This window comes from Pinus tabuliformis, chromosome 7 (genome assembly GCF_031772625.1).
Source record: "Pinus tabuliformis cultivar Carrire ecotype Pingquan chromosome 7, CPIR1, whole genome shotgun sequence".
Lineage (NCBI taxonomy): Eukaryota > Viridiplantae > Streptophyta > Pinopsida > Pinales > Pinaceae > Pinus > Pinus tabuliformis.
Window position 1 is genome coordinate 1,832,499,004 of NC_142293.1, and position 16,661 is coordinate 1,832,515,664.

At 38.4% G+C, this 16,661-nt stretch overlaps 1 protein-coding gene across 3 annotated transcripts in view; it reads left to right on the plus strand.

Annotated features, from left to right (window-relative positions):
* Positions 1–16,661, plus strand: part of LOC149255748 (Spc97 / Spc98 family of spindle pole body (SBP) component) — a 334,350-nt gene that overhangs the window by 110,676 nt on the left and 207,013 nt on the right. For all 3 annotated transcript variants that reach the window (XM_089460559.1, XM_089460560.1, XM_089460558.1), the window contains exon 6: positions 13,940–15,343. In XM_089460559.1, coding sequence (XP_089316685.1) covers positions 13,940–15,343 — 1,404 coding nt within the window. The remainder of the gene's footprint in view (positions 1–13,939; positions 15,344–16,661) is intronic.

Consider the following 16,661-nt stretch of genomic DNA (forward strand, 5'->3'; position numbering starts at 1 on the left):
TGTTGTACCCATCCAAGTATGCTAAACATACTGTCAATACAACCATGCTGATACAACCAAGCTGCATCTTATTACATCATGTGCTGCACCATACTGTGCTGCACCATATTGTCCGTTGTTCTGCACCATACTGCCCATTGTTCTGCACCTAAATATGCTGTCATATCACAATCATTCCACTATGCTGCTGGCTATGGCCTGTTGCCTAGCCCAGCAGCAAGACAACCCAACTATCTTTACCCAATGACTTCCTATCAACCTTATTGCTGCACAACCTTACAACGTCTAATGGCTGATAGGATCCTCTCCATGGACTGTGTTTAGGTAGCATTTGGACTGCGGCCTATTCTTCTCATTCTTTGTGGCTGGGTTAAGACTTGAGACTGCAAATTAGGGCAGCAGCTCAGGGCACATGAAAACCCTCCTCAAACTACGGCCTAGAACATTGTTAAGGTCTTCTTCTTGATTGCGTTTAGGGTAGCATTGTGATTGCATTTAGGGCAACATTCTAACCGCGTCTAGGGAAACATTCTTGACTGCGTTTAGGGCAGCATTCTTGACCGCGTTTAGGGCAGCGTTGTGATTGCATTTAGGGCGGCGTTGTGACTACGTTGAGGGCAGCATTCTGACTGCGTCTAGGGAAGCATTCTTGACTGCGTTTAGGGCAACATTATGATTGCGTTTAGGGTAGCATTTTGACTGTGTGTAGGGCAACATTCTTGACTACGTTTAGGCCTATGTTAGGGCTTCTCCATGGGGCAACATTAAGGCTTATTGAGGCTGAGATAAGGGTTGTCCTCCATGAAAACGCAGAGCTTTCCCATCTCCTAAGATAGCGTAGAGCCTTCTCCATTAGGGAAGCCTTGACTCTTAGGATCTCTCCTCCCACCAAAACCCAAAGACAAGTGGAGAGGAAGAGATCACAAGAACAATGTGTACAAATGACTAGCAAGCCACCTCTTTTTATACTAAAACGTTGAGCACACGTGAGGGCAATTTGGTTGTTGGCCGACCTTGACGAATTGTCCCATAACACAAATAAATTCATATCTCCATGAATACATGTTGGAATCGGATGATCTTTAGATCAATCCTACACTTCTCGACGAGAGGAATCCAAGAAAAATATTAGCTGCCATAAATAAGATGACCTACAAATGCAACGAACAAACAAGGTTTTGAGCAAGTGGAGGAGACCGCTCTAGATGGTCTGTTTTGGGCACGTGTGAGGCAAGTATTGCGATTCACCAAGCCCATTCATAGCATGATTCGTTTTGCAGATACAGATAAACTAGCGATTGAGGAGGTGTATGAGCAGATGGATATCATGTTGGGGCAAATAAAAGATATTGTTCAGGAAGATGATCCCAACTTGTATATATTGATTCACAATTGTGTGTGTACACGGTGGAATAAACTTAATGTTCCACTACATGCCTTGGCGTATATCCTTATGCCAAAATACTACTCTCCATCTTGGTTGGGCCAACTTGCACTTGGGGTTGGGGTCAGGATCAAACCCCATATAGATCTAGAGGTATCTAAAGGATATATGGAAGCATTATACAAGTTGGTACCTGACAAGGAGTGTGCTAATCTGCGTCTTGAATTAGGCAGATACTTCAGTTGCACTGGTTTGTTTGGTTCTTTGCATGCAATGGAAGTGTCAGGCTAGGAGTAACTCTAGTTTGGCAGAAAACTGATACGATTTATTTCATTAGGTAGCTATTGTTATATACAAAGAATGTGACTGCTCAGTTCATCTTCTGATGACTGTTCACATTCCAAATTCTCCCAATCGCAGAGGATTAGGTGTCAACATTCCCCCCTTTAACCTGAAGGGATGTTGGTGAGTCCAAGCATCGTTCTGAATCTTTTAAGCTTTTCTCTTCCAAGCGCTTTGGTGAAGATGTCTGCAATTTGCTCATTTGTCGAACAATGATGGAGATGGATTGTTTTGGCCTCAGCATGATGTCGGATCAGATGATATTTAGTATTGATGTGCTTTGTACGATCATGGAACTTTGGGTTCTTGGCCAACTTTATTGCAGAGATGTTGTCAATCATGAGTGGAGTTGATTGTACTTGTTTTACTTGCAAATCTTCAAGAATTTTCCTGAGCCACATAATTTCTTTCGTTGCTTCAGCTGCTGACACGTATTCTGCTTCTGTTGTGGAATCTGCTGGAACTGATTGTTTGCGTGATCTCCAAGAGACAGCTCCTGATCCAAGACTCATAGCATATCCTGAAGTAGATAGCCCAGTTTCTTTGTCTCCATTGAAGTCTGAATCAGAGTATCCAATCAAGCTGAAGTCGTCCACCTGTGTATACTTGATTCCAAGGTCTTGAGTTCCCTTCAAGTACCTTAGAACTCTTTTTGCAACAGACCAATGTCCCTCACAAGGCTTTTGCATAAACCTGGAGAGGATTCCAACAACAAATGAAATGTCTGGTCTGGTAGTAGTGAGGTAGATGAGACTTCCTACAAGCTGTCTATACTTTGTTGCATCCTCAAATTCCTTTCCTTCAATAGATGTGAGCTTTAAGTTTTGTTCCATTGGAGTAGAAAGAGGATTGCACTCTGTCATGCCAAATCTGTTTAACAAATCTCCAATGTATTTCTTTTGAGAAAGAAATATGGATTTTGGATGTTGGGTTACTTCAATGCCAAGATAGTAATGAACATAGCCCAAATCAGTCATTTCAAAACTTTTCCCCAATTCCTTCTTTATGGATGCAATGTAGCTTTCATTGTTCCCTGTCATTAAAAGATCATCTACATATACCACAAGATATACCATTGTTTTGCCAACTTTCTTGACAAATAAAGTTGCATCATCAAGATCAAAATGATTGAAGTTTAGTTTCAGAAGATGCTCAGTTAGTTTTTAATACCAGGCTCGCGGTGCTTGTTTGAGGCCATACAAGGACTTCACAAGTTTGCATACTTTTTGTTCATGTCCTTTCAAAGCAAATCCTTCAGGCTGGGACATAAAAACATTCTCTTTTAGATCTCCATTCAAGAAGGCAGTTTTTACATCCATTTGATGGACTTTCCAACCGTTCTGAGCTGCTAGTGCAAAGAGTGTCCGGATGGTGGCCCATTTTGCTGTGGGGGCAAAAGTTTCCTCATAATCGACCCCTTTCTTCTGTGTAAATCCTTTTGCCACAAGCCTAGCTTTGTGCTTGTCAAGTGAGCCGTCAGCTTTGTACTTGTTCTTGTAGACCCACTTGCAGCCAATTGGTTTGGTTCCAAATGGAGGATCAACCAGCTTCCAAGTGTCGTTCTTTATGAGGGCATCATACTCCTTTTGCATCGCTTCTTTCCATTCATCATGAGAAGCAACTTCTTTGAAGGAAGTTGGTTCAAAATCTGTAGACAAGTTCAATTCACAATCATAAGAAACATCCATATCAACAGGTGAATTAGAGTCATCTACATCACCTCCATTTTGTCGGTTTGAATTTCTGGTTCCTGTTTTTCCAATTTCATCAGGATGAACACTTTCAAGTGTCTTTGTCAGCCACTTTGGGGGACCTTTCTGAGATGGTTCAGGCTGCTCTGTTGATTGAGTTGGGACTGGATCAAGATTGAGTCTCCCAATTCTATCAATTACATCACTTAAAGCATCATCCGTTGTTGGTGTTTCATTCGGGGGAGAGTGTTCTTCAGAAGAATATTCCACATGTTGATCTAGTATAGGAATCCCCCCTTCAAGATGTGGAATCTGATTATCAAATTCTTGAAATGATTTCGTTTTTGCGAATCTATCCAAGCGATCAAGTTGCCGTTCAACAACATTGTCAGATTTGGATGATTCAAGAAAAATTACATCTCTAGATACAACAAACTTTTTATTTGCTTCATCATAGAGGTGGTATGCTTTGGAGGTGTTTGAATACCCCAGGAAGATACACTTACGACTTCTAGCACCAAGTTTGTTTCTATGTACCTTTGGTATCGAAGCATAACAGGTGGAACCAAAGATCCTGAGATGTTTTACCGAAGGAACATGTCCATACCACAATTCATAAGGAGTCTTGTTTCTTATAGCATTAGATGGACATCTATTCTTTATATATGCAGCACATAGAACAACATCAGCCCAAAACATTATCTTTACATTTTTGAAGAAAAGCATGGATCGTACCATATTCAAGATTGTTCTATTCATTCTTTCAGCTACACCATTCTGTTGGGGATTATAAGGCACAGTTGTTTGATGTTTGATTCCATGTTGGCGAAGATAGTTTTCAAATTCATTTGATGTATATTCTTTTCCATTATCAGTGCGAATAGAGCCAATATGAGATTGTGCATCATTTTCAATCCATTTATGAAAATTCTTGAATGTTTGAAAAGCATCAGATTTGTTCTTCAATAAATAAACCGAACACATTTTGGTGTAATCATCAATAAATGTCATGATATATTTATTTCCATTTGCAGAAGGAACAGGCATTGGACCACATAAATCTGAATGAATGAGTTCAAGCTTCCTATGTGCTCTTGAATGTGAATCATGAAAACATTGTTTGCTATGCTTTCCTAGAATGCAAGCATCACATTGCTTATGTTTCCTAGGAATTGTAGGCAAACCAACAACACCATTTTTCTTCAATAAGCGGAGACTGTCATAGTTTAAATGTCCAAATCTAGCATGCCATAATAAACTTGATGGAAGTGTACCTTTTTCATGATGAGAAATATATGAGAAATGTTGTGCATGAGTAGAGGTTCCTTGCAGTTTGAGAAGCCTTTCTTCTTCTATTCCCCTCATGACAAGTGAGTGGTCAGAAGCTTTTCTTACCTCAAGTTTGCCATCAAACATATGAATGGAGTGACCTTGCTGGCGGATGTGGACCATGGACAACAAGTTCCTCTTGAGCTGTGGGAGATATAGAACATGATCCAGAAGAAAGTCTGGAAGACCAGGCAGTTTAAGCCTGATTGTGCCAAGTCCTGATGGCTTGATTTTTGACTGATCTGCAAAGTATACTGCTCCATCAAAATTATCAGTGAAATCTTCAAAAAAATAGTTTCTATGAGTCATATAACAGGTTGCTCCTGAATCAAGCAACCAATCATTTTTCGAAGAAGCAAGTGAAGCATTAAACAAATCTTCATTTACTCCAATGTTACATTGTGCCTTAATATAGTGAGCGGATTCAGGTGCTTCACCTTTGTCTGTATCATCAGTTTTACCTTTCTGTTGGTTTCTTTTCTGTTCAATTTTGTCCCATGGTAGCTTGCATGTAGAGGCATCATGTGATCCATTTCTTTTGCAGCGAATGCAATGTAAATCTGCCTTTTCTCCTTGAGAATGTCTGCCCCCCCTGCCTCTGAAGTATCTTCCTCTTCCTCTTCGTCCACCTCTTCCTCTTGTAGAATCTTGAGCATGATGCTTTTCTTTATGAGAAAGGCACACAGTCTCTTCAGAAGATTCAGGGGCTGTCTTCTTTCCAAAGGCTTTCTCTCTTTCAACAAACTTTTTTCACAAGAGAGTCGAAGGTTATATCTTTAAAATTTCCATTTGCTTGTAAAGATTCAAGATAATTGGAGTAAGTAGGATAGAGTGCCTTGAGAAAAGCAATAAGAGGGATATCCAGCTCAACCTTAGTGGATTTGATATCATGCATTCTAGATTTTACTTCAGATGCAAGAGCAAGAGGATCATTATTTTTCAGTTCAAGAGTGAAGAGTTTAATCATGAGCTGAACAACTTCAAGTGCAGAATGTGAGTCATAGAGTTCTTTCATTTACAGATGCTGTGATTAATGCATAGGCTTTGCTATTCCTGTTTTCCCAAATGACGAGCCGTTTTGTCTGATCTAGGCTGCATTGGGTCATTGTCTCCTTCTCCGACACACACTCCTTTCCACAACTCATTGAAGATGAGGGTGTGTTTTATCATTAGGGACCATTCATGATAGTTCTCCTTGCCAGTGAGAACTATTCCTACCATAGAGATGATTGAATGCATTCTGTAAAAAAATACTTTTGCTGATAAAAATAACTTCTGCCAATATACAACAAAATTGTACTCAAAATGGCATTGTCAAAAGATTTCAAATCCACCATGTGACCCATATAAATCCATTATATAAATCCACCTCATATAAATCAATTTCATAGGCCACCATATAAATCTCATATGAATCTCATATAAACCTCATATGAATCCACCATATAAATCTCATATAAACTTCATATAAGTTTTATATAAATCCATATAAATCCACTATTATATATGCATATGGCATACATCTCCTTTTAAAAACTCAATTACCATGTGACAACCACAAAAAAAGGATCATACGACTTATATTCAGCTCGTACGATGAAGATGAATAAATAACCAGCTCTCACCGTAAATTCCGAATCTGTGAAATGCTCAGAAATGTGATCAGTTAATAGATGATTGCATCGATTCTTCAATGTCCACGGATTCCTGCTTAGTTTACCTTTCACGTGATTACAAATTCAATCTTGGAATTTGCATGAATCATGTTCATAGGGTGCAACCAAATCCATGTTACCTATACTTAATAAATATATAAACATCAGCGTTTATATAAAGCAGCGTTTAACACAACGTTTCTGGAGCCAATTGTATACAACGTTCAAAACAGCATGACAGCGTTGTGAGAGGTAAAACATGGGCAGCGTAACTGTATGTATGGGCAGCAAATACCAAGATCCGTAGGTAGAATGGGCGGTGTATTTAACGCATATGCCAAAAAAAAGGACAGCGTATAGCCAAAACACATTCAACATATATATACCAGTGTTCTTCAGAACGGAGCAGCATTCCAGAGTGCATTCAAATCAGGAGCAGCGTATTCAATATAGGGTTACCATTCAACTCAGGAGCAGCATTCAAATCAGGAGCAACGTTCATACATTCCTTTGGCATGTAGATAGACTCATTCCAATGCGTGCTCGCTTCTGCCTGCCTCCAACGCCTACGATTGTCAAATCCTCTAACGCCTCTGACAACGTCCAGAATGTATTTCAGAGGATGAGCAGCGCAGCTTACAGTGAATATGAAAAAAATGGTCAGAGAAGAGGGCGCAGGCAATGTCAGGCAGCAGTGTTCAGGTGACAGTGTGGAGCAGGCTACCATATTTATGAACAGGCAACATTTTTGAATGGAAAGCAGAGGAGCAGAGGAGCAGAATAGGGAGTTACAACAGCTAAAAAAAGGGTTGGCTCTGATACCATGTCAGGCCAGGAGTAACTCCAGTTTGGCAGAAAACTGATACGATTTATTTCATTAGGTAGCTATTGTTATATACAAAGAATGTGACTGCTCAGTTCATCTTCTGATGACTGTTCACATTCCAAATTCTCCCAATCGCAGAGGATTAGGTGTCAACAGGAAGATAGAGACATATTTGATATTCTCACATGGTGGGAAGCATATGGCGGCATGGGACTTTTGCCAAAATTGGAAAAAAAAGTTCTCTCACAGGTTGTAAATACTTCTTCTGTAGAGAGGTGTTGGAGCACTTACAACTTCATACATAATGTGAGAAGAAATAGACTCAATGAAAACCGAGTAGAAAACTTGGTTTATGTGCACTACAACTTGAGGTTGTTGAGTCATTATTGTGATCGGCTTATGAGGATCCAACATATAAAATTTGGGACAACCACCCGGAGGACGATAATTTGGAGGATGGCACTATGCATCTTGAAGAATTGGAAGCAAAACTTATGAGGGATGATGATGAAGTAACGACAACCATGCCACCCCCACCATCTAGTAGCAGTGCCAGTGCTCGAGTTCCAAGTATTGATCCTTTGCTTTCGTCGCCTGCATCTACATCCTCACGTGGAGGCCGTGTGCCTTTTGGTTCTAGTCGTGCGACTATGCGAGAGGAGACTCCTAGAAGACCACCATAACCTGCTCAGAAATTAGACATTTCTCATGGCAAGAGGAAGCTGCAGATAATAGATTTACTTGTGTTTTCTAGTTTCTAGTAATTTTAATAACTGTTGACGCTTTCATATTTATTATTGATATTTTTTGTAAACAATATATGACAATTTAAGTTTGAAGTTGGCAATTATAACTCATTGGTAATGAATTATGAATATGATGCTTCGTGAAAGTTGAGAGTTTTTTCATTTCATTTCATTTCATGTTAGATATTCTTTGTTGTAATGGTTACACTTAGCTTACAAGTACAACTTTGGTGATCAATTATGATAAATGTTATATATTGAATTTTGAAAGCTTGAAACTCTAAGATTGATGAATCATGAGACTCAATATGTTGTATGTTACTAACTTGTGGACGTAGTTGATGAAGATTATGACTTCTAGATGATTGTTGTTATATGGTTCAATCTATGTTTTTTATACTTTTTTTTATATCTAATTCATCATTCTACATGCTTTTGTTGACATATATTCATCAAAATATAAAAACTCTATATTATATAAAAAATCACTCCTCGAATCGCTCCCAAATCGGGAGCTTTTGAAAATGTCACTCCCGCTACCGCTCTTGCTTCCGCTCTCGCTCCTCATTTTCGCTCCCGCTCCCAAGTAACCTTGTTTTGTGCAATGATTGAGTGGCTAGAGGACCGGACAACTCTGATACCAATGTAACAAACAAGGTTCGTATACTCAGAAGAATGCTCTGATACCAATGTAACGAACAAAGTTCGTATAATTAGAGGAATGCTCTGATACCAATGTAATGAACAAGGTTCGTACTTATATAGTAATCTTCAGAACTCTTGGTACACGAAGACATCCATTGAGGATTGAAAACATATATTGAATATTATATAAAGGAAGTGATATGAGATGATTACAAATGATGGTGAGGTCTTGCTTATATACCCTAGGTAGGTACCTTTTCATGTACAGTCATGTCCTTAGAGACATGCCTCTTCATTATTAACTACTAGTTAATTAATCATTATTTATGTTTATTATTGTTTACATTTTATTATTTTTATATAAATTATATCCATAACAACATTGGATGGCATCTGTCTCTAGGATGGTAACATTTGTAACATACCCCCAAAACAAAGTGAGACCATCATCATACGTAAAGAAACCATAAAAATATCACAATGGTCATATTTAATGCAAAATGCATAAGAGTACACACAAAAATCATCTTGAAATGCCTTTCTAGGTTAAGGTTTGGAAGCAAGTTACCATGCTTAGATTTGGGAGGGTTATCTAGACTCTAGAGGCCTTATTGGTTGCTTCCAACCTCAATGGGAGAAATAGTTCCTTGGCTGATCCATGCATTAGCAGGTGCAAGTGAATAGTGATATGTTGGCAGTTTACTTCATGGAGGATGGTACCATTTGTGTCCCAGTTATGAAATACCATCATTCTTGAGTGTTATAATGTGAAGAAGGAGCAATTGTGGGACTTGAGTTACCCGTTTCCTTGGCATATTTTTACCACCCCTCTTCTGTGCCTTTTTCTTCAATGATTTTATTTTTCTTGCATGGCTTGGGTTACAAGCTGGATTTATGCATTTACACTCTTTAAAATGAAGCGTTTATCATTCATCAGGGTTTGGATATCAAAGTTCCTTTTCTTTTAATTTGCTCTTGCATTAGATAGGAACTGAGTGAGGGATAATGAAGGAGGTAGAGCTCAAGTTAGGCTTTTGTCCGCACCAATGTTACTTGGGAGCGGGAGCGGAAGCGGGGAGCGGGAGCGGGAGCGACCATTTTCAGAAGCTCCCGGTTTGGGAGCGAATCCCGGAGCGATTTTTTAAAAATATATATATTTTTTATATTTTTTAATTTTTGATACATATATGTCAACAAAAACATGTAGAATGATGAATTAGATATAAAAAACATAAAAAAGCATAGATTGAACCATATAACAACAATCATCTAGAAGTTATAATCTTCATCAACCACGTCCGCAAGTTAGTAACATAGTAACATACAACATATTGAGTCTCATGATTCATCAATCTTAAAGTTTCAAGCTTTCAAAATTCAATATATAACATTTATCATCATTGATCACCAAAGTTGTACTTGTAAGCTAAGTGTAACCATTACAACAAATAATATCTAACATGAAATGAAATGTTATAAAATGAAACGAAATGAAACAACTTTCAACTCTCATGAAGCATCATATTCATAATTCATTACTAATGAGTTATAATTGCCAACTTCAAACTTAAATTGACATATATTGTTTAAAAAAATATCATAATAAATATGAAAGAGTCAATAGTTATAAAAGCTACTAGAAACTAGAGAAGAGAAGTAAATCTATTATCTATTTCTTATGCTTGGGCCTCTTGCCACCACGAGAAATGTCTAATTTTTTAGTCTTGTTGCAAAATCAGGATCTTTGTCATTAATATCTATTATCACCCTCCAAGCATTAATATCCAGAGGTATCTTTGTCATTACCTTTGTATCTGTATAGGGATCTTTGTCATTAATATCACCCTCTAAGCATTAACATAAGATAGAAAAAGCATAGCATGTCAAGTCAAGATTTTGTTTGAGTGATGCGTACATTTTTAGAAGGGTCATGATAGAGGAGTTCGACAACCAATGTCACTAACATCAAGGTACATAGAGGGATTGGTACTCTTGATTAAATATGAGTTCCATACCCTAATACATGACAAAATTCAATGGAAACATTGCAATCCCCCAATCCTGAAATCCTGAAAAACTGAAAAGTCTGCTGGATTTTGAATGAAATCTAAAATTCTACTTTCTCCATATGAAATCCAATGAGGACGAAACCACTCTCAAACATCCTGAGTCATTTCATGGTAATGTTAAAAATTTAAGTAAAAGGATGAAAATGAAAATTAAAGAAAATGTCACTTTTACTTTAAGAATTTAACATTACCATGAATAGCATATCAATACTAGGGCCTAGACTTGATCATTAAGTTGCCCCACTCAAAAACTATTTGTTTCTTTCAAAAAAAATTGCATTTCGAACATTACTACAAAAAAAAAAATGCAAAAAAGGCAAAACGCTCCCGAAAAGGCAGGGAGCGAAATTTTTTTTAGGGAGCGCGCTCCCGACCCGCTCCCGCCCGGAGTGCGGATCGGGAGCGGGAGCGAGGGGGGGGGGGCGCTCCCCCGCAACACTGTCCGCACACTTTCTTTTGTCCTAGCCAATGTTGTGCATTTTATCTTTATGGCTCATGCCTTTCTTTTCTTCCTACTACATCAACCACCTGTGGCAAGTTTTCAGGCCCCTACTGAAGAATGAGGAAATCAGGGAAACAGTGCTGGTGATAGAAGACAATCAATCTCAAGGTTAGGAAAAAATGCAAAGTGATAAGTATGGATTACCACGGGCATGCAACATCAATGAATGCCTACTATTCGTGCCCTTCCTAGACAATGGAAGGAATGGCCTTAAAAAAGGTCATGATAGATTAGGAGTAGAGGATGACCAGCAAGGTGAAGTATGGAAACAAGAGTACAACTGAATGCGGTCAGTCATGCAATTATGTAATTTCCCCAATGAATTGGCCCAAGTGACAAAGTAGCCTATCAATCCTTGTAGGCTATAGTCTTTGATAAAGTGGAAAACCCCAAAATAGGCGAGTTTTGGGGCATCTGGGGCAAAAAAGGCCAAAGTTTTGGTTTGTTATGAACCCCACTCAATTAATTATGGAGGAGAAATTCCCATAAGGAAATTAATAAATTCAAGAGAGTTACAATCATTTGATCATCATGGAATTGGATTAATTTGTCTCTGTTTTCTTTGAGCTTGAGGCTCAGAGGGTTTTAAGATCCCTTTTCTATTCTTGACTAGTTCTGGTGGAGGTGATCCCACCCTACCTAGTCACCTTTCTCCTTGATCTGGCACAGGTCATTGAAGTAGTTAAGACTTGTAGATTTTACTTTGTTTTGGCACAATATTTCGTGGAGTAGTCTGGTAGTTTATTGAGGACAGATTTGGGCATCGTTTTGCCCAGCGGAGGAAGTTATGTCTGCAGCTTATAAAGAAGGGTCTGATTTGAGGATCGCCACAATTTTTTGGGCAGCAAAATACGCAGCCGCAAGGTCGCATCCCCAGAGCTTCAGCAGCAGGGCTGAAGTTTCTGACATGGACCTGAAGAATTCGCAGGCATTTCTGAGGCAATTTGGTGCCGAATTTAGTGGTTTTCTGAGATAGCTATGTGAAGTAATTGTTGTGGCACAGGAGTTTGCTTTCTGGGTGATTACAGTGGTTTGAGGTCTCTTTCCAATCCAGCAGCGAGGTGATATCTGATGTGTTGTAGATGTGACCATAGCTGGAACAGGGTCTTAGACAGTGAGTCATAATTAGTGTAGCAACAGTAGACTGGATATGTGTAAGAATTGCAGTGGTTTACTAAATATTTGAGAAGCAAATGTAGACTGGATATGTGTAAGAATTGCAGTGGTTGACTAAATATTTGAGAATCAGAACTGTACTGTGAATCTACTGTTTTGTTGGCAGAGAGCCCTAGTTTACTAAAGCTTTGTTGTATCATTGTTGAAGATTTTATATTCATGCATTTCAATTGACAGCCACTGTTATTTGAATGAATGAAGTTCTGTTGTGATGTAATTGGAAACCCTAGATAAACATTAATCCCTAAGGAAAAATTGACCTAGTACACCACACTGCAATTCATGTTAATATGCTCTTACACATTAAATGAAAGCACTTGATTACAAAAATGGTTAATGTGCCTTGTAATGTTATGGCCCGCTTTCATTTGATCAATATCCTAGATTTCACAAAGCACTTACTAGAGCATAGATAGGGGGCCTTCAAGGCTAGCTATCTGCAGATCACATAGTTCTATTGGATGGCAAGCTGAATAGAATGGGAGGAAAGTTTTCTCCTTGGGTCACCCCCTTGGGTGGGTAACATGGCAATTTAAAGCCTCATTGATTATTGTTGCTGATATGTGTTGCACTTGGTGCCATTTTGATATATTCACCCTTACATGGTATATAGAATCTAGATGAACAAACTTTGCAATTTTTTTCTCTAATGGTTTGGAATGTTAAAAACATTTTTTCATCAAAAATTAATTATTTTATGTATTTTTTTAAAAACTGGTTAATTGAATTTGGTTCGATCTAATTTGAAACCTAGTTTGATAGGTGGCCAGTTCGAAGACTGGTTCTAGTTTTTAGAACTATGCTCACCATACAACATATATCGAGGACTAAGCCCATCAACCCTAGGAAATCATGGCAATGTACTTAACCATTAAATGATCACCTCAAGGAGCAATTATTGACACTTGAAACTTAGGGAGACCCTAAGTTGATGCGTTCCCACTTCATAGAAATGCATGAAAAGTGAAACAAGTATGTCATTCTAAGCAAAACCCTTCAAGTAAACTCTAAATTGAGAAATGACAATACCAACACCATAATCCCAGGGAAGCATCTCACTGAACAGCTTATTAATATGCTGATCCATCAACAAAGATACACAACTATGAAGAGAGAACCAAGGGATGAGCCATGACAGCTTATCAAATGAGGGAGAAATGAGTCTCCTCCAACACAAAGTACCAAGGCAATCAAGTGAGAGCATTATCTCCAAGTCAAGCCTAAAAGCCATTGAATATATATTCTGCAAACCATCCATATGTGTGACGAAGATCACACATTTTAACCCTCATACGCAATATGAAGGCTAACAAGTCTAACATTTCTGCCCCGGAAAGTAGCTATAGGATTCGCCCTTGTAGTGTTGTGTAGATTGTGGTGATGACAGGAGGATGGTATAAAGTGACCATAGAATTGGAAATCCAGAAATGTCTTTGGTTCTGTTGTGTTGATATATGCTGATGTGTGTGTGTAATGTTTTACAATTGTCAAATTTCTCTTAAATCCAAATATGTCTTTTATGGTTGTGGTTTCTTCAGCTATAGTCTTTCATAACTGGAAATTTGGTTTTGCAGGGATGTTAGATGCAGGGAGATGAATGAGGAATATTCCTCCAAGGTCTTAGAGGAGGATTTTCTTCGGGAACATGAAACATTAGCAGAAGATGTGGATTCATGTTCCTCTGAATTATGCACTGATGAAGAAGAGTTTACATCTCAGGAAGATTGGGATTCTCAAAGTGATAGTGTGCCAAATGTCAGTCCTGTAGTATCAATGTTTCAGTTAAAACAGATAGTATCGGCTGACAGAGAACACAAAACACCTAATGGAATGTCTGATATTAAGAGATTAAGTGAATCAGAAGATAAAGTTTCAATACTTCCGTTGATAAGGAAATCCAAAAAAGGTGACCATGCCACTGGGGCTTCAAGCGTTTATGATGAAGTAGGATCGAGGACATTACTTGGTTCTGGAGTTGCTTGTATAGATTCGGAATCAAGCTCATCTTCAGGACTCAACTTATCTGAGTTTGCAACAAGTAGAAAGCACAAGTCCCTTATTTCAGATTATCAAAGAGGAACAACTTGGCCACAGAATGGTCTACCCTCAAATCCATTTCTTTCCGCTTTAATGTCTGAAAGTAAGTATAATGGTTATACTTTGCCTCACTTTGCTGACAGTGATCATTCATGGGATATGCCATTATTAAAATCTTTTGAAAGGGCTGCTATCCATAGGTATCCTTATATTTCTGAGACTTTTGTAAAGAATAGGAACATGATTCACAGATCTCCATTGGACTTTAAAGCTTTGAAGCTAGAAAAGTCTAACAATCTTTCAGATGGTGGCCATTCTTTGGACTATGAAAGTAGTTGCACTCTCATGGGTTTTCATCCAATGTTGACTAGAAGTTCTTGGAGCCATCTGCAGTATCTTATGCCAGAGAGGAGTTTCCGTGATAGGGAGGCAACCCTCCTTCGTTATTATGATTTTTCAGCTCTTACAGATCCAAGTGAGATTTTTGGAAAGAGCTTGCCTTTGAAAGATTTTGCTCTTGACCTTTCTTTGTCATCTGAGCAACATCGGTGCATGGCAATTGGACAGTCCATTCACATCAAAGTGATGAATCATGAAAAAGATGGGACGGTATTATCAGATGGTCATAGACCGAGTTCTGTAGGTAGCACTCTCAGGGAAACTCAACTTGCTGGAGAAATTGTTTCTAAACTCGGCTTTGAAGAGACAAGTCAAACTATAATGAGCCCCAGTAATCTGTCTAATAACACAGTCCCTGTCTTTCACTCAGAGGACAACTTAGCAGGAGCATCTGGGGGAGCGAAGTGGGAGACTTCACTAAGATATGTTAATAATGATGACAATTACAACCCAGAAAGATGTGAGCATAATCCAGAAATTGCATCAGAGATCCCACTTGATGTTGTCGTTGACATGTGTATTGCACAGGAGATCTTGATTCAGTATCCTTTTTAGTTAAATACATGGCATCCTCCTTTTAAAATATAAATGATGGTTACAAAAAATATTCCATGTTCAGAATAAAATTCCTGTAACCTAGTAACTTACTGAAATGACTTCACTGGTTATCTTACAAATGGTCATATGAAAGATTATCAAATGTAAAAAAAGTTAACCTTTTTCCTTTTAACTATAGAATTGATTTGAAGGTAAGTTGTACGAAGAGCGGAAATGTTTTGGAGTTTCCGGAATGGGTACATTTAGAAACGTCACCTGCCAAAAATGGAAACGTTGACCGAAACGTCAGCTGAAAGGTCATATATATATATAAGTGAATAATACATTATCTTGCAAGAAAAAAAGGGAATTAGACCCATAGATGACAATTCAAAAGGAAAACCAAATCTGTATTAACTCTCATAAATGATTACATGATGGTCAAGTTTCGGTCGAGTTTCGGCTGAGTTTCAGACTTTCGGGTACAGGTACGGCCTGAAATATTGTGTTCCTAGAAGTTTCGTGCAACATAGATTTGAAGAAATTAAAGCTAGTTGGTATTTCCCATTTTGAGTAACATTGTTAAGTAACTATAGAATTTGATTATGTTTCTTTCAAGGGTTCTGGAAATTGGCATTCATTTCATGGACATAATTGTAGGATGGCTTCAGTTCCGTTTGCAGGTTCTTTCTTCCCTTGAATACGTATTCTTGTTAGCTGCTAGAGACACCTTCACATCTTTAATAAGTCGATAGACAGCTATAGATTTGGAATCAAAACCACACATATTTTTGTAAGCCCTAGTGATGTCTATTTCTGACTGGTGCATGACTTTAAGGGGCTTAACATTTGCTGAGGCATAAGAATCAAGCATAGAATTATGCAGTATGAGATTATTGATCACTAGGGATAACAAGAATGGCTCTTGGGTCCATGACTTCCATTTTTTCAATCAAAATACATATTTTGCAGGATGACATGAGGGTTTTCAGGCTCTTCCTCAAAGTCAAAAGCCTTCCAAATTTGCCTTCTCTAAGCAGGAAGCTTTGCCATCTCCAAAAGAGGGATTTGCACATTGACCTTAGCCAAAACATTAGTCATATCCACATCTAATGCAACATCATTATTTTGAGGTTTCGACTTGGGTTTATTTTGAGCTTGTACTTGAGATTTGTCCTCCTTTTGGGATGCAACTCCGGAGATAGAGCTTGCTTGGTCTTGGTCATCTTTTCTCCTAGAATATTGCAGATGTCTGAATCTTCCACTATTCTCCATAGCCATGATCGGTTCAGCTTGATCATTAGTATCTTCACTATGGACTTG